The sequence below is a fragment of the Aspergillus costaricaensis genome, assembly GCF_003184835.1.
Source record: "Aspergillus costaricaensis CBS 115574 unplaced genomic scaffold BO79scaffold_35, whole genome shotgun sequence".
Taxonomy (NCBI): domain Eukaryota; kingdom Fungi; phylum Ascomycota; class Eurotiomycetes; order Eurotiales; family Aspergillaceae; genus Aspergillus; species Aspergillus costaricensis.
In genome coordinates this window covers 220,776-235,603 of record NW_020291835.1, presented here as the reverse complement: position 1 = coordinate 235,603, position 14,828 = coordinate 220,776, and the positions used below count along the sequence as shown (strand labels likewise).

Genomic DNA, 14,828 nt, shown 5'->3' with positions numbered 1-14,828 from the left:
TCTCTCGCATGGACTGCTAGATACCCGCAGCAATAGACGCGGACCTCCCTGCAGACGGGATGCATCCAAGGGAGGTTCTGCATCCACTTACGGAGTCGAGATGCTGGTGGTGGTGGTGGTATAATAAGCAAGTGAGATCACCAGGTAACACAACAAATTAAACAGATCTCCAGGACTACAACATATAGTAAGGGGAAGACCCCCCCCCAACAATTGAGTAAATAAACAAAAGTAATCATACATACACTACACAGTACTACTTAACTAGGTACAGAGGAGAAGAAGAAAAATAAGGCAATAGGTTGAGGAAAATCCATCAATCAATCCAATCCAATCCATCAGTGCACACCGTCGATGATCCCCGCCGAGGCGGTTGGAAAATCATCGGGCGTCATCGGTAGATTAACGACACCCCGAAATAGACATGATTGTCGGATCATCACCGCGGTTAGTCTCCGTCTATACACGTACTTTCACTCTAATCAATTGTTCTTTTAGTGGGAGACGGGAGCAGAGCAGAGTGTGAGAAAAAGTCAACGGCCGAACCTCCTCCGGACTTATGCAGGAACGCAGCTAACGGTGGTTGCAGTGTGAAACAGCCGAGCGGCATGAGAGGGGGCAGCCAAGGGGGATGGGCTGCTAAACTGCTAACTGCTAACTGTTAAGCTAATTGCTCACTGCATGAGCGGATGCGGATTTCGGCACGGTGGGAGACTCCGTTCTTGACAAAGGATTATCTGTCCTTCCTGAATGGTGTACAGTATATGTGGTGTGTACCGAGTAGATTATAGGGAGCTAGCTAGCTAGCTAGCTCGCTCGCTCTCTCCATCATCGCCAACGGGCGCATGTGGCTGGGATGCAATGCACAGTTACAGATAAGACATACATACTTACCAGAACTTCATGCCGGGCATCGACGGAGCAAGGACATCACGGAAGTCCCCTTATCGCCTCGACTACGACTGGATACTTACTCCATGAGGTGAAGTATAGTATATTTTTAGCACCTCTTAACTTATACTATTGTTCCTCCTTACTTCGTCTCAAGTGGTCTTCTCGCTGATTTACTTTGTCCCAGCCAAGCGACCACAGCGCAAACAAACTCACCAGAATGTCCATTGTCGCTGCTGGTCTTAGCGCAAGATTGAGTTGATAATCATCACTGCCACCGACGCCAATGCTCATTTGACTTTCCAACCCCATGATATATCTCCAGACTTTTCCAACCCGCATGTCAGTGCACATCACCAGACGTATCATCTGCACGTACCCCCCAACCACCCAGACACGATGATTTGACTCGAGTCTGACGTGGACGTGAAGTTTATGGCTGCCACCACTCACTCTGCCCTTCTATGGAGGTTTATTTTGGGGATGCGATATCACGCCCCTGAATGATACGCTATATCCATTGGGTTCAGGCTGCTGCTCCAAACTCTAGGAAACCGGTTTCCAGCCATTATGTATACATTCGTCACATCGCATGGACAATCCTTTAAACTGTTAAACAACTGCAGCAACATCCAGCTTCGTATCGCGCGAACCTGTTCGAATAAAGTTACGTCGACGGACCTGGTTCATGAAACACTCACCCACACACACCCACAGCTCAAGCCTCAAACAAGGTTACCGGCAAAGATGCCCTATCCTACAAGTTCTCACAAAAAGCCGGGCTCCTCATACTCAATATATTGATTTTCTATGTGCAGATAAGAAATAGCTCTGTTGTGGTACAACATTCGGTGATCCCAAACCCCCGGGTGTCTCAATGACCAATTAGCGCTATAATGGGCGTTTCAGGTTAGCTATATATGGATGAGGGCGCACCAACGCTCAATGATGAAACTTCGGACAATAACCTTCTTGCATGGTGTGTCCACTACTATTTTCCTAGTAGACTAGGTTTGTGTGACAGTTGGAATAAAATTGGAGGGTGGCTGCACTTGTTGGGGAAGGGGGGATTATCCTGTCTGTGTGATGTGATGAGTCGGGTTACTTTGCTTACATACCTTTTAGGCTAGGCAGAAGGAGGGGGTGCGGACTGGATATCATTAAGGGAGAATTACATGTCTTGTCTACTGCGTGAAAGACAGAAAGTTGCCGGGACAGGGGGACATGCTACTGTCACCTCTTCTCATCACGTACCACCTACTCGGCACAGTCCCTCCACAGTCCACACACTAACAATCTTTTACTTATACTACGGAATCAAAAGACAGATAGAGACATACACTCCGGATTACCCACCATGGCACCAAGACTGCTAAGTGCTAACATCCCACTCCCCACCAGTGGAGTCATTCCAACGGCGCACTTCACCAATCTAGGTAGTTAGATTAGTCCTTATTGTACAACTAAATGATACTAAGAGGGACATTTTTAGAAACAGCCACCACCACCACCACCACCACCGTCACACCCACATAGTAACCTACCTAGCACAAGTACACAAGATAAAAAAGGTAGCAACTATTGAACGCCCCAGTCCATGTCCATCTTACTTAGTGCTACGTTACCCCCTCCCAGTTCCACTTGAGCTAGCTAGCTAAGTTGAACTATCGACTCTAATCCCTGTTTTTTCTTCAGAGTTTGTCTCGTTAGTGCGGTTACCGTTACCGAATCGATGCATGGCCGTTTGATACCACAGTCTCAGTTCCAGTTCCACACATACTAACACTCACTGCTATTGGTATAGTATACGCAGCAGGTATAGTGGAGTCGGAATCAAACTAAGTTAGGTAGGTGAATTTACTTAGGTAAGGTGGAGGTGAAGTTTTTTTTTCTGTATTTCGTCCGAGAGGAAGGGGAGGTGACATACCATACCATGCCATGTTTTTGCCTTGGCAAATGGATAATGATATGATATGACAGGTGGTGGGTGGGTAAAGTGGGTGGGGATGGGAGTCTTTCTCCTTCTTTTTCGCTTTACCGAGCTAAGGGGAGGGGGTGGTCGTGGGACATGGGGGCGTGAGGAATGGCATGCGTGCGTTGGTTGTGTAAGTAGCCTAGCCTACTTGGTTATCTTCCCTGTACAAGGGAGGAGGAGAGGGGGGGATGGAAGGATGGAGGTGTCAAGTGCGGATAAGGAATCAAGGAGGGGTTGAAGGGAGCTACCTACTCCGTAGGTGTCTGGGTCTTGGCACATTCTACGCGGTTGTGACTGACTGACTGACTGACTGACTACCTCCGCAGATAGCATTCTTTGCGTCTGCTTTATCTCTCCATCCCTGGTTTTGATTGATCGTGTGATGGTTATGCTTATTGTTAAGTTTGAATCAAGGTGGGTAGATCGGGTATGTAGGTTGTGATGATGGTATGGAGGGGTAAGGGAGGGAGTTAGGTTGTCCTGCATACCTAGGATCTCTGATCGTGAGTATAGATAGGTGACCGGTATGGCATTCTGCAGGGTAAAAGTAGGTCACGTCTTGTCTATGGAGGGAATGTTCGATGTGACAGATGTTTCTGGTTAACCGTGGTTGGAATAGTTAATGACGTCAGTGTCTGAGATGGAGTGGGTGGGGGTTCTACTTCCATCCCTTGTGTATGGATTATGAAGTGTAGTAGTTTACGCAGGCTGCTAATCTGCTTCAGATATCACAGAGAAGCTACACGGTGCATGATCATAATCAATCAAATTGCTTCATAACCTTCTTTGCTTATTGTAGGATTAGTCAGGTCAAGAACAAAGTAACAATTATATTATCGATTATCAGCCATTTCAGCACACACCTAATGCTGAACCAATATACAAAGATAGTCAGCCAATCTATATAGTCAACACCAGCACGAGCGTCACGTAGACCGCCTGCACACAATAAAAAAAAAAAAAAAAGACGAGTTCTGACTAGATCCCATAGAAATCAAAAGTCACGACGGTAGGGTATGATGGTGTTAGTGCGGTCATTGGCGAACTCTTTACCACAGGGTAAGATTGTATCAAGGGCCGAGGCGAATTGTCCTAGGCTGTTGATAACGGCATCATAAGAGTCGATAATGGATGGAAGGGCTAATGTCTGAGATCTAAGGTACTTGATATCCCGGTAGTTTTGCGTGATAATGGGCATGATCCAAGTTCGCATGGTCATGAAGATCTGGAACATAGGGTCAGACCGATTGATTTTGCAGATTTTCTTTTTAGAGCTCTTGCGGGGCTGGGTAGTTTTATCGTGAGCTTGAGGAGAATTGATAGTGGACATGAACCAGCGGCGGAAGCCTGTTAAGTTCGAGACGCTAGACTCAGATTGCTTGGGCGGACGGGTGCAGTCTTCAGGATTTTTCTTGATTTCGGCAAGCTTCTTTCTGACTGCCCTTCTGATCAGTTCCGAGTCGTAGTGTCGGAGAAACAGGACCATTGCAATGTGGCTGTTCGTCCATTCAGCGAGGGCTATCTGGATGGGGAAGTAAGCCAGAAAACTCATCGGGGGTCTGGTGATGTCGAAGAACGATGCGGGTCTATTCTTCCAGCAGTAAATGAGGTCATCAAATAGTCCGTCTCGAGGAGGACAAGGTGAACTATCTCCCTCGCTGAAAGGGTCGGATAGCCGCCCTCGTCGGGGAGGACAGTACCGGAGGTGTCTCCGTTGGCACCCTGGAAGAGTCGACAGCCAGTGGTTGTAATGGGACGCACTGCACCACCTTCTGGGGTTAGTCGGAAACCACCGTTGAGGACTGGAGGGTCAACTAGGATCAGGGCTATTGCTGTTAGCGTTTTATTTTAGAAGAGATAATACTAAGATATATAACGATAGACATACCAAGCCAACCACCACTTTGATAAGACTTTACCCAGACGGAGCAGCGATGCTGAATGAGCGCATTGAATGTGTTTTCTGGAGTCGAATGTAGAAGGAGGGCATCCCTATCAACATTTATTTGCCTCACATAATTCTCAGATTCAACAGATCCCTGTACGCCCTCCAGCGTAATGGCTCGAGGGTAGTGGCACGTAAGGAACTTCTGGCATGAATCATCTACATATTTGAACATCTGATTCCTAGAGCAGCCATTGCGATCAATATGAGCCTTGAAGAACAACGGATCAATATCCAGGGTCGAGCCCAGGATTTCCACGATACCACGCGATATATTCTCAACCAGTACAATTCGGCCATACAGAGAACATGACTCTGCAGTATTTGTTGCTTCAGAGACAAGGTCGCGCAACAAGCACTGATGGTCAATCTTGCGATAAACAGGTGGACAGTTCGGATGGGTGAACTCTAGCACTCCCAGTCGACTAGTTTGTTGGTCTGACCGAGGAGTGCTGAGGAACTCACAAAGCGAGTCCAGTGATGATGGATTCTGTTCGTTTTGGTTGATCACGTGGGATCTGTAAGAATGCATGTTAACGATCTTGTTGATGACAATGACGGAACAACTGTTTTCAATCGAGCTGTGAAGGTGGCAGGAGGTAGTGTGGTATACTTCCTGATGTGGAGGTCTGTATGCTCTTACCAGATTTGGAAATGGGGAAGTAGTATTTATGCGTTTAGCATTCAACAGCACTCATTGAAAAGTGTGTATGGTTGCGCACATTCTAACTTTGTTTCGAAGATCTGGTATTCTTAGTTTTTTTTTTGGCAGCGACTTCACGGAATCCTCCTGTATGAAAACATTCAATTTAACTGACTAGCAGAATTGTGTCATCTTCAATTCATTCGTATAAACACCAGATTTCTATCTAACTCGCGACAAAAGCGCAAGATCCCATTCAACGGACTGTGACTCATGACTGCACTTAGGCTCTTTCCTAGGAAAAAGCACGCGTGGGATCAGGTTGATATTACCGGACCGGATGATACCAAAAACAATCCTACAACTAAGCGGAAGGTACAATTCGCTACGCTTTTCTGCAAAGAAGTTCAGTAAACAGGTTGATATTATTAGCTATACCCGTACATCTCCATTATTAACATAGGAAACATCGCCATTATTCCATTCAGATCCCTGACCCCTGCATTTGCATTGTGATATAGGGAAACCCTTCAGGAAAAAACCTATACCGAGGTCATCCTGAACATTGCATCCCTCCATCGTCCGGCGACTCTGTGAGGGAACTTGATCGGGACGATCCCAGGCGCGACGTCGAGAGTCGCACTTCTCGGTGATAGGTTGGTCGTTTACAGACCGAGAGTCTCGAGCTAGATTGCCAAGTCGAGTCAGATGGGATATCATAAACCGGCACTATGTTATGGAAGGGATACTCACGAGCGAGTCAACAGCGTTCAGGATCTCTCCAATGAGACCGGTGCTCTCGGGGGGGTAGTAGGATCTCTTGCTGGAGCTGCCGCAGTCGGCAGACTCGAGGTTCTTGGCAGAGTTGATCAGGTTCTGAGCGGCCTGGTACTTGGGAGAGCTGGTGTCGGTGGCCTTTGCGAGACGCTGCTCGTAGCCAGAGACCTCAGAGCTGACATCGCTGCAGCTCAGGGCGCCAGAAGCGGAGGGGATAGCCAGAGCCGAGGAGGCGAAGAGGGAGAGGAGGGAAACAGAGATGACGGAGAAACGCATGGTGTCGGTTGTAGTGGTAAAGATTAGTTATAAAAACTAAAGTAGAAGTGTTTCTTTGTAGAGGATTGGAGAGATAATGTGATTGTGATGCTGGATGGAATACAGACAGAAGGGCAGGAATCGAGGGCCCTTTTATGCTGTTCCCAGAGCCCATGGCATCATGGTCTGGATACTTCGGATCACTGAGCTCCTCTCATCCGAACGTGAAGATCCTCGAAGAAGCGCAATAACGAGGTCAGTGCTCTGCTCTACTCACGTTGATCCTCAACAGAATCATCACCAAAGCCGTATCGGACTCTGGCATCGATGCAGCAATGGACCCATACGGCTCAGCATCGCTGGCCATTGTGAAAAAGAAAATAGCAACTAGGCAAGCTAAACCCCAAACTACTGCGTCTAGATCTCATAGTCCAAGCCATTGGCATCGTCTATTGGGCGATCCCACACGGACCAAGTAATTAGGTAGACCAGCTCGTGGTAGCAAGACAGCGTACTCTGCAAAGAGTGGAGATGTTAGGCAGATGAGAAAGGACACTGTCACTTTAGCTGCATGAACCATTGGATCTGCGCAGGATCCACGGCTCCAGCCGACTGCAAGATCGAGGGATTCACAGGAGCAATGGACACGAGAAGGCGAGGTGGCAGTGATAAGCTTTCAGCCCATTGGAGCCACTCCCGGGTCGGGCTTAGAGCTTAGATTATGGCGCCTATACATAGTAGCAATAGTCACTTACAACAGTATTTGCCCTTGGGTTCCAGACCAGATTAACAATTGACCGGTAAGTGATAATTAATCACTTATAACTGAGTTTAGATATTTCCGCTCAGCAGAATGCTCTAGAAGGTTGAGAACCATATGCATATTGTACCTGATTGTCAGCAGGAAGCTGAGAGGGAGGTGGAGAAAGGCCATCGAGAGCCGTGATAGATAGTTGACATGACGATCTCGGCTCGGAGTAACTTCGAGGGTCGATCCCGCCTTTCCAGCAACTCCGATCTCCTAGCGACTAACATCGCGATATTGCGCCCTGTCATGCTGTCATACCCACAAGCGACCTCAATTGTTCGGCCATCCACCGAAGCTCAAAAACAGGAAGCCTGTTGACCGCCCGTTGCCCTCGGGAAAACTATTGATAAATGTGATTAATCGATGGGCAAATGGCACATCAACCCAACCTCCCGCAGTCTTACCATATAGTCAGTCAATTGAATTACTGCCCGCCCAGCCGTTTCTCGTTTTTGCCGTTTAACACGCCGTCCGATGGCTTATTGAAAGCCAGCCGTTTTGTTGCCCAAATCCTCCTTCCTTATTCTTTATTTCGCAATCCTCCTTTGACTCTCCTTCGTTCTTGACGCCCAAGACCAATTGTGCACCCATACCAAACACGTGTGGTAAACAGAACCATGCGTTTTTGATTATTAGTAATCAATTATGTACAGGTAAAGATCAATTAAACAAAGACACATAACCATGATTACATTTACGTTGACCTTATCGTCTATAATGCTCCACTAGGAATCGCGTCGGAAATGTCAACGTCCAGCAGCGCACAAACGACTGCCCGAAGTAGAAAAACATCTAGAATACAGCCTGGAAACAGCCAGTGCAGGATCTTGCCTGACATATCCCCAGGGAGAACTTCACCCACTCCAATACGCCCTCGCTGGGATTAGCTTGGCGCCTTCCCTGCAAAGCAGCGGTGCCACATGCATAAGCTGGTCGCAAAGCAAGGCGACCAGGGTCGTCAGGGTCATTCATTAAATAAATATAAAGTTTTGGGGTGCCGGGTGTGAAACATCAAGGGTGGAATCCAAGGGCATTGTGTGGTTGGGGTACTCCGTCGCTAAGCCGTGGAGTTTGCCAACATCGGCAGAGGCGTGAGAATAAAGATAAGTGGGGTTGAGACATCGTTCGCAAGGGCAGGTTGCGAGCGAGCAAAGCACCGAGAGATGCGCTATCGCGCTTCCCTGATTGGATTAGATGAGATCCCATGACTTAAGCCTTGCGGGAGCGGGTAACCGGGCCATTGGCACGACCGGTCGACACAGCAGCTCCGTTGGACTTGTTGTTGCCCTTGGCGTCAGCGTGCGGCGCAGAGACCTCGAACTTGGCCATGTCGATAACAGCCTGCTTGCCAGTGTTGCGGCGGGGACGGCCGGCCTTGGCAGCCTTCTTGTAGGTTGCGACGTAGAAGGAAATGAAAAGGAAGAGGTAAGAGCTGATGACAGCCATGCCGGAGAAGGCGGCAAACTCCTCGCCGGCGCACTTGCCCATGTTGGGAACCCAGGGGAAGTAAGTAGAGGAGAAGTAGGTGTAGGAAGCGAAGTAGATGAAGCCTGCAATCCGGTTAGTTGAAGCGAGGACGGAGCTTGAAATGGTTACTGACCGAGATCGATGACGAACTGAATGATCTGGAGACGGGTGATCCACTCCTTCCACCAGATACGGATACCACGGGCACTCTGGAAGTAGTACCAGTACATGACGACGTGCACCAGAAGGTTGATGTCAATGACAACCCATTGAACCGCAGTCAAACCAATAAGCTGGGTATAGCAGAGAAGCGCCGTAGCGCCGTGGTGGTAGGTATGAAGGAAGGTAAGAGGCTTCTTCTTGAGGAACAGGAAGACAGTGTCGATGAGTTCGAGGTACTTGGTCAAGTAGTTGAGCTATTCGCGATATCGTTAGCATATCGGATCCGATCGGAGCAATACTTGTCCAGCGCCGTGAGTACTTACGTAGTACAGAACAATAAGAGGCCGCGTCCATCCACCGTCGTGATCACAGATAGCATAGAAGATACCATGTCTCCAGACAGTAGGGAGAAGCTGCTCAATGAAGAGAGCCAAGAGAGTGCCGCTGATCAGGGTGAGGTAAAGATTGTGGATCATGAAGAGAGTGTTGAGCTTGAAGGCAGGTCTGTTCTTCATGAACTCACGGCCACCAAAGATGATGACATAGTAGGCAACGAGCGCCACGGCGGTTTCTTTGAAAGTAGACATGGGCGTCACGCCTTCTTCGAAGCGAAATTCGCTGGCGGGATAGCCCACCACCAGCTCGAAGGCCTTGTCGAAGATAGGCCATAGGTGAATGCCAAACGGCCGGTCAATTGACGGCAAAGGCAGACTTTGCAGGACATCCATGGTGAAGTGAATCTCAAGGTATCAAGACGAAGCAATGTATGCGACAGTGCAGTCGAAGAGAGACAACTCCGGAAGAATGACAGTGGAACGCTCCCTTTTTCGCTTTCTCAACAGGTCGCAGGAATGCGGACCGAAACAGCCGAAGGAACTGGGGGGTGGAAGAAGGGAAAAGAAGAAAAGCAGACGAGAAGGAGGATAAAAGGAAGGAAAGAAGCGAAGCAAGCGAGATAGAGGGGGGTACAGAGGAAGGAGAAGAGGAGGGAAGAAGCAAAAGAAGCAGAAGGAAAGGTGGAGAGGGTGGAATAAGAGCTGGCCTGCCTTGCAATGGAAGGAGGATCAATCCGCGTGTCTTTTTTTTGGGCTTCCCGGCGCGCCCGCAGGGTCCGAATGCGGACTAGTGCAGCCTCGGCCAGCGGTTGAAAAGGGGCATTTTGCTCTAGGGCCCGGCGATCATGTGCCTTCCGGCCTCCGGGTCTCCCAGGCACTGAATTTTGTGTCCGCCGCTACAATCCTTGGCTTAATTGCTTTCAGCGTCATTGTCTGTTAATCTTATCCTCAAGCTTAACATTTCCTGCATATCGATGGAGTTGCCAGGCACGTTGAGAGGGGTGTGCCCCAGATGTGCCGTTTCAAATTAGATTGGGATGTATCAATCTGGCCACTAATAGTCGGCAGTTCACTGGTTCCGTCAAACATGTTCGACCTTCTGGGGAAATCACAGACCACCTCACTTTCCCGTTCACATGCTTGGTCTGCCTCTCGCTTAGATACATACTGTCCATCCTTCATCAGCCTCAATACAGACATAAGTAGTCAATCACTCTGGGCAGAAAGCGTGATTACGTGCTAGGGTAGCCTATTGCCAAGACATTGAATAATTTCGTCTCAATTTTGGAACTTGAACGGGCGCAAGCTTTAATGGTAAATTGAAACAGATAACCAGGGTCCCTAGGGCACTTGCCGCAACCTTCTGAAACCCGATCGATCCAGATTTCTAATGTGTGCAATGCGCATGGTCTTAAATCTTTACAAGGTAAATTCAAGGTAAAACATGTCTGACGCATTCCATTGGTTTTCGAGAAGCCCTGTCAACAAACCGTGACGTTGTACTACTCCGAACTCCGTGTCAAACCAAATATATATAACGGAGACGGCTGGTTCGATCAGTACCTTATAGGAGCACCAGTCCTTGCTAGTAGCAGCATCAAGTTTAGTAGATTACATTGGAGACAAGGGATTGATTCAAATTTGAGGCTTGGAGGAGATATAAGGATCGCCACATGGGGGTGTAAACTCAAAGGATCGCAGTTGGAGTCCCGGGATGCGGACCACCAGGAGAACCTTCATTTCAAGCGCGAGTCCCTGAATCTGATACCGTGACCTTGTTTGATAACTTGTTTGGTGGTGATTAGTCATGTTTGTCCAAGTCGCTCCGAGGCATGGACTGACTAGCCAATCAGAACCGACAATCAGGGCACATCGACATCCGCCAATCATCAACGGCATATAAAAATCCGGATGGGGGAGAGACCTGAGGCAGCGAATGACAGCATGCCTATTTCTGCCTGAGGTATCCGTGGACTCGGGCGCGAACGGGAAAGCCGCAAGCCGCAAAAGAGAAGCAGGCGATTATCAATGACGGGCTGACCTGACTACCGGCCTGAGGCAGCAACAACCTCACACCACCCGCAAAATCCTAGCGTAGCCGGCAGAACCTCTGACTTCGAACTTCGTCAACACCTCGCCCGTCCTGATCTCCCCTCACCCACGTCCATTCGTCCACCTCCACAACCCACCCTCCTCTCGCCATGTCGCCCATCTCCGTCTTCCGCGTCGCGACCCGTGCCGTCCGCCCTTCCGGCTTCATCAGAGCTGCTCAATTGCCCCGTTCCCGGGTGCAGGCCCCCGTTGCTCTGGCTATCGCCCGTCCCAGCTTCAGCACCTCCGCTAAGCGCTTCGGCGGTCACCACGAGGACGAGACATACGAGGAGTTCTCTGCCAGGTATGCAATTACCTTCCGTGAAGCCATTGGGTTCCGACGCTCCCTGCGTTGCACGATCCCCGATCTCAGGGCTTCCCACCACCAGCCTCCGAGACAATTCACACATCCTTCCTGATGATACAACACCAACCCGCGAATTCCACCCGTATAACTAACCCCAATATTTCGGTAGATTCGAGAAGGAATTCGACGGTGTCCAGGATGTCTTCGAGCTCCAGGTAAGCTAATATGCCCATGCCGCACGATTCCAATCCGTCCCTATCAATTCCCTCCCCCATATAATCAGCAAAGCTGCCATTGGCAGATGAAACCGGACCGTCCGCACCCCCTTGGCGCCATATCAGACATCATTGCTGACAAGTTACTCTTCCCTCCATCCAGCGTAATCTCAACAACTGCTTCGCCTACGATCTCGTTCCCTCCGTTGAGGTCCTCACCGCTGCTCTGAAGGCTGCTCGTCGCGTCAACGACTACCCCACCGCTGTCCGGATCTTCGAGGGTGCGCTTTCTCCTCCCCCATTCATTACCGTTCCCTCTACATGACAATTAAACTTACGATTTCTCTCCCTTTTTTTACGAATAGGTGTCAAGGCCAAGGTCGAGACCCAGGAGCAGTACAAGCAATACCTTGAGGCCCTTGAGGGTCTCCGCCAGGAGCTGGGTGTTGCTCTCCGTGAGGAGCTCTACCCCGAGGAGGCGTAAACGGCACGTCCCGACATATATCTCGTCATGTTTCATTTTGCTCCTTCCCCCGTCAATTGTGATAGGAAAGCTGTATACATACTCTAGAGTGCAGTTGGAATCGATTGAAGTCGCTGATCTATTCGGTGGGCCGTCTCTGATTAACGCCATCTGCTTCCGACTTCCTGACTGTCTGGGGGTGGAATGGAGGTGCACGCGTGCTTTTCTATACCAGTGCTACTATAAATTTTGTGAGCATTTATCTGTACTCTGTATTATTGGTGATAGTGCGGAAAATAAGAGGGTGTCATTTTCTTTTCCATTCCATCAATAATCTGCTTGGAGATGGGCTCAATCTAGATGCTGGAGGGGTTGAAGCGAGTTGGATAGTCTGAAGCAGCATGAAGAGAAGAGTGCCCTGACCAAAGCGAGGACAGACGGAAAAGACGAATCATAATGCTAACCCGTGGAAAACAGCAGCATCTAATCTGATGTACTCAGGAGTCTTTTATTGCATCAATAGCGTGAAGCAGTATGAGAATCATGAAATATATAGATACAGCCAAGGCCCGCTCCAGCGATCCTCTTCAAGGTAGCATAACACAACGAAGACTAGAAATAGTAGGAACAACAAGAAAGGAAGAATATAGGGAAAAGAAACCCAGCCGTCAAACGCCGCCGAAATTCTGATATTGATTTTTGAATGACTCATGTCATGAAGGTGTATTGTTATAGGAGAATGAAATGAGGCCGTGATTGACACTTGCATTGAGGTTTGCATGGCAACCTGCAACACTGGACGACACGAGATCTCTATTACCGGGGTGAACCCCCCAGGTTCCGAGGCCGAGATCATGACGCCTATGCGCCAGGGGAACGATACCTGTTCGTTGCACCTGTTGCAGAACCGGTTTCAAGGCCGCGGAGAATATCTGCGCCGCTATTATGCACATATAAATCGAATAAAATGCAGCATTATTTTGTGCCAGCACGTCTAGTGCGTTCCGACATGGTGGAAGTAGCTAGGCCGGCAATCCTCCTTAGCCAGCCAAGATTCACCAGCATACATCTTGCCGGGTGTGCAGCCGGAACACTTCGGCGAGTTGGGGCAGTTGTAGTAGGGAATGTGATTGTAACCGATGTCACGGAACCTGATCAAGACAAACTCGTAAGTAAGATAGCTATCGAACAAGTCGGGGCATTTTCAACGTACCAATGAACCTTGGCTGCGTCCGCGAAGAGACCAACACCAATCGAATGTACAGGAGCATCGCCCCATCTCTCGTAGAAGAAACCACCAGACCGGTCCAGATGGTCAAAGTAAGCAGAATACTGCTCGCCCCTGAAGAACTCCATGTCTCCGATCTCGAAGTTGGACCAGAAATGGCAGGTAGAATAACCATTTCCTCCTTCGGTGTGCTCCGGGCGGAGTTGGTCATCAGTGAGCCAGTTCATCATGTTGTTGTCCGAAACATAGGAGGGGTTTGCGGCGAGGAACTTCTTGGTCTCGGGCCAAAGAGATGGAATACTCTCCGGAGCGTCGAAAAGGTTGATGGTGAAACCGTATGTAATGTTGTAGTCGGCCATGTAACGGAAAACGTCGTAATCCACATCACAGAAGAACTTGACCTTGGGCTCGACTCGCCAGTAGTAACGGTATTTGGCAAGAGCGGGGTGCTGGTAGAACAGGCCACTGTTCCAGCGGCACATCTGGTGGTAGGAGACCTTATCACTATACTGGATGTTCTTCTCCTTCAGGATCTGCGCCGACTCTTTGAAGAGATCCCAATTGATCCACTCAGGGACTTCCCAGTGTTCCTTGGGCACCAGCTCTGCAAGGAAAAGTTAGACAATAAATGTCAGTCGGGTTGGATTGGTGTCTAATTACCGTAGTAGCATTTCGCCTTGGTTTCCGCCTGTGTGCGCTTCTTAAATTCCTCAGTGAACGGCACGTCGTTGAAGAAGATCCAGGGGTAGTTGAACTTGCTGTTCCAGGTGCGCTCGAGATCACGCATGGATGGAATCAGCTCGTTAAGCTCCTCGTTGCGGACGAGAGAGATCAGTGCCGCGCTGGCCCGAGGGGAGTCGGTGCTGTCGGGAGAATAGTCGCCATCTGTCGCACGCCATAAATGGCCTGTCGGTTCTCCAGTTGCTATGTAAATGAGAAAGTGAGTTAGCAGAGGTAATAGAGATGATGCGAAAGAAGGCAAGAGAATGACGTTGGGGGAGCGTACGCTCTTTGAGAGGGTCTGAAGTTATGCCCTCATACGGCTGTGTTGCGTATGGCCCCTTACTAATGAAGGTGGGCGTTTTGTTCATCTGGAAGATGAGGAAGAGGATGAGGATGATGCACGAGGCACCCAGCATGCGAATGGGCCTTGCGACAGCCATCTTGCCTGTCAGCGAACCCCGGAGGAAGAGATGGCAGGAGAAGGAGCGACAGGAGAGCTGGCGAGACCAAGAGGGAGACTTGGGAGTCTACTTGAGTTGCTAT

The 14,828-nt window shown here is 49.3% G+C and overlaps 7 protein-coding genes across 7 annotated transcripts; 1 reads left to right on the top strand and 6 right to left on the bottom strand.

Annotated features, from left to right (window-relative positions):
* Positions 1–1,503: 1,503 nt before the first annotated feature.
* On the bottom strand, positions 1,504–2,831 carry BO79DRAFT_221182 (uncharacterized protein; the record flags this gene model as incomplete). The annotated part of the gene is made up of 10 exons (XM_025683508.1): positions 1,504–1,544; positions 1,593–1,615; positions 1,663–1,782; positions 1,828–1,882; positions 2,010–2,041; positions 2,153–2,180; positions 2,232–2,313; positions 2,424–2,431; positions 2,672–2,680; positions 2,819–2,831. 10 exons carry the CDS (start codon positions 2,829–2,831, stop codon positions 1,504–1,506), a joined length of 411 nt encoding a protein of 136 aa, XP_025535846.1.
* Positions 2,832–3,860: 1,029 nt separating this feature from the next.
* Positions 3,861–5,343, bottom strand: BO79DRAFT_231935 (uncharacterized protein; the record flags this gene model as incomplete). Its single annotated transcript, XM_025684194.1, has 4 exons — positions 3,861–4,520; positions 4,562–4,680; positions 4,731–4,803; positions 4,882–5,343. The coding sequence occupies 4 exons, from the start codon at positions 5,341–5,343 to the stop codon at positions 3,861–3,863; spliced, it is 1,314 nt and encodes a 437-aa protein (XP_025535845.1).
* Positions 5,344–6,064: 721 nt separating this feature from the next.
* On the bottom strand, positions 6,065–6,583 carry BO79DRAFT_50045 (uncharacterized protein). Its single transcript, XM_025689343.1, has 2 exons — positions 6,208–6,583; positions 6,065–6,140 (listed from the first exon to the last, which is right to left on the bottom strand). Exons 1-2 carry the CDS (start codon positions 6,505–6,507, stop codon positions 6,120–6,122), a joined length of 321 nt encoding a protein of 106 aa, XP_025535844.1. The 5' UTR covers positions 6,508–6,583; the 3' UTR covers positions 6,065–6,119.
* A 162-nt stretch (positions 6,584–6,745) lies between these two features.
* Positions 6,746–7,532, bottom strand: BO79DRAFT_274115 (uncharacterized protein). The gene is made up of 3 exons (XM_025687571.1): positions 7,377–7,532; positions 6,953–7,159; positions 6,746–6,873 (listed from the first exon to the last, which is right to left on the bottom strand). The coding sequence occupies exons 2-3, from the start codon at positions 7,064–7,066 to the stop codon at positions 6,784–6,786; spliced, it is 204 nt and encodes a 67-aa protein (XP_025535843.1). The 5' UTR covers positions 7,067–7,159; positions 7,377–7,532; the 3' UTR covers positions 6,746–6,783.
* Positions 7,533–8,503: 971 nt separating this feature from the next.
* Positions 8,504–9,651, bottom strand: BO79DRAFT_231933 (elongation of very long chain fatty acids protein; the record flags this gene model as incomplete). The annotated part of the gene is made up of 3 exons (XM_025684193.1): positions 8,504–8,844; positions 8,895–9,177; positions 9,247–9,651. 3 exons carry the CDS (start codon positions 9,649–9,651, stop codon positions 8,504–8,506), a joined length of 1,029 nt encoding a protein of 342 aa, XP_025535842.1.
* Positions 9,652–11,382: 1,731 nt separating this feature from the next.
* Positions 11,383–12,588, top strand: BO79DRAFT_211098 (cytochrome c oxidase subunit VI). The gene is made up of 4 exons (XM_025682946.1): positions 11,383–11,653; positions 11,826–11,871; positions 12,035–12,152; positions 12,237–12,588. The coding sequence occupies exons 1-4, from the start codon at positions 11,460–11,462 to the stop codon at positions 12,353–12,355; spliced, it is 477 nt and encodes a 158-aa protein (XP_025535841.1). The 5' UTR covers positions 11,383–11,459; the 3' UTR covers positions 12,356–12,588.
* Positions 12,589–13,328: 740 nt separating this feature from the next.
* Positions 13,329–14,725, bottom strand: BO79DRAFT_231930 (glycosyltransferase family 15 protein; the record flags this gene model as incomplete). The annotated part of the gene is made up of 4 exons (XM_025684192.1): positions 13,329–13,485; positions 13,548–14,166; positions 14,223–14,486; positions 14,569–14,725. 4 exons carry the CDS (start codon positions 14,723–14,725, stop codon positions 13,329–13,331), a joined length of 1,197 nt encoding a protein of 398 aa, XP_025535840.1.
* Between the last annotated feature and the right edge of the window lie 103 nt (positions 14,726–14,828).

Excerpts from the sequence above, each read along its gene's own strand:
- BO79DRAFT_211098 (XM_025682946.1), top strand. The coding sequence starts at position 11,460 with ATGTCGCCCATCTCCGTCTTCCGCGTCGCGACCCGTGCCGTCCGCCCT. Across the intron at positions 11,654-11,825 it reads TACGAGGAGTTCTCTGCCAG|ATTCGAGAAGGAATTCGACG; the intron begins GTATGCAATTAC and ends ATATTTCGGTAG. Across the intron at positions 11,872-12,034 it reads AGGATGTCTTCGAGCTCCAG|CGTAATCTCAACAACTGCTT; the intron begins GTAAGCTAATAT and ends CCCTCCATCCAG.
- BO79DRAFT_50045 (XM_025689343.1), bottom strand. The coding sequence starts at position 6,507 with ATGCGTTTCTCCGTCATCTCTGTTTCCCTCCTCTCCCTCTTCGCCTCC. Across the intron at positions 6,141-6,207 it reads TGAACGCTGTTGACTCGCTC|CTCGAGACTCTCGGTCTGTA; the intron begins GTGAGTATCCCT and ends TTGGCAATCTAG.
- BO79DRAFT_274115 (XM_025687571.1), bottom strand. The coding sequence starts at position 7,066 with ATGGTTCATGCAGCTAAAGTGACAGTGTCCTTTCTCATCTGCCTAACA. Across the intron at positions 6,874-6,952 it reads TACCTAATTACTTGGTCCGT|TTGCTATTTTCTTTTTCACA; the intron begins GTGGGATCGCCC and ends TAGCTTGCCTAG.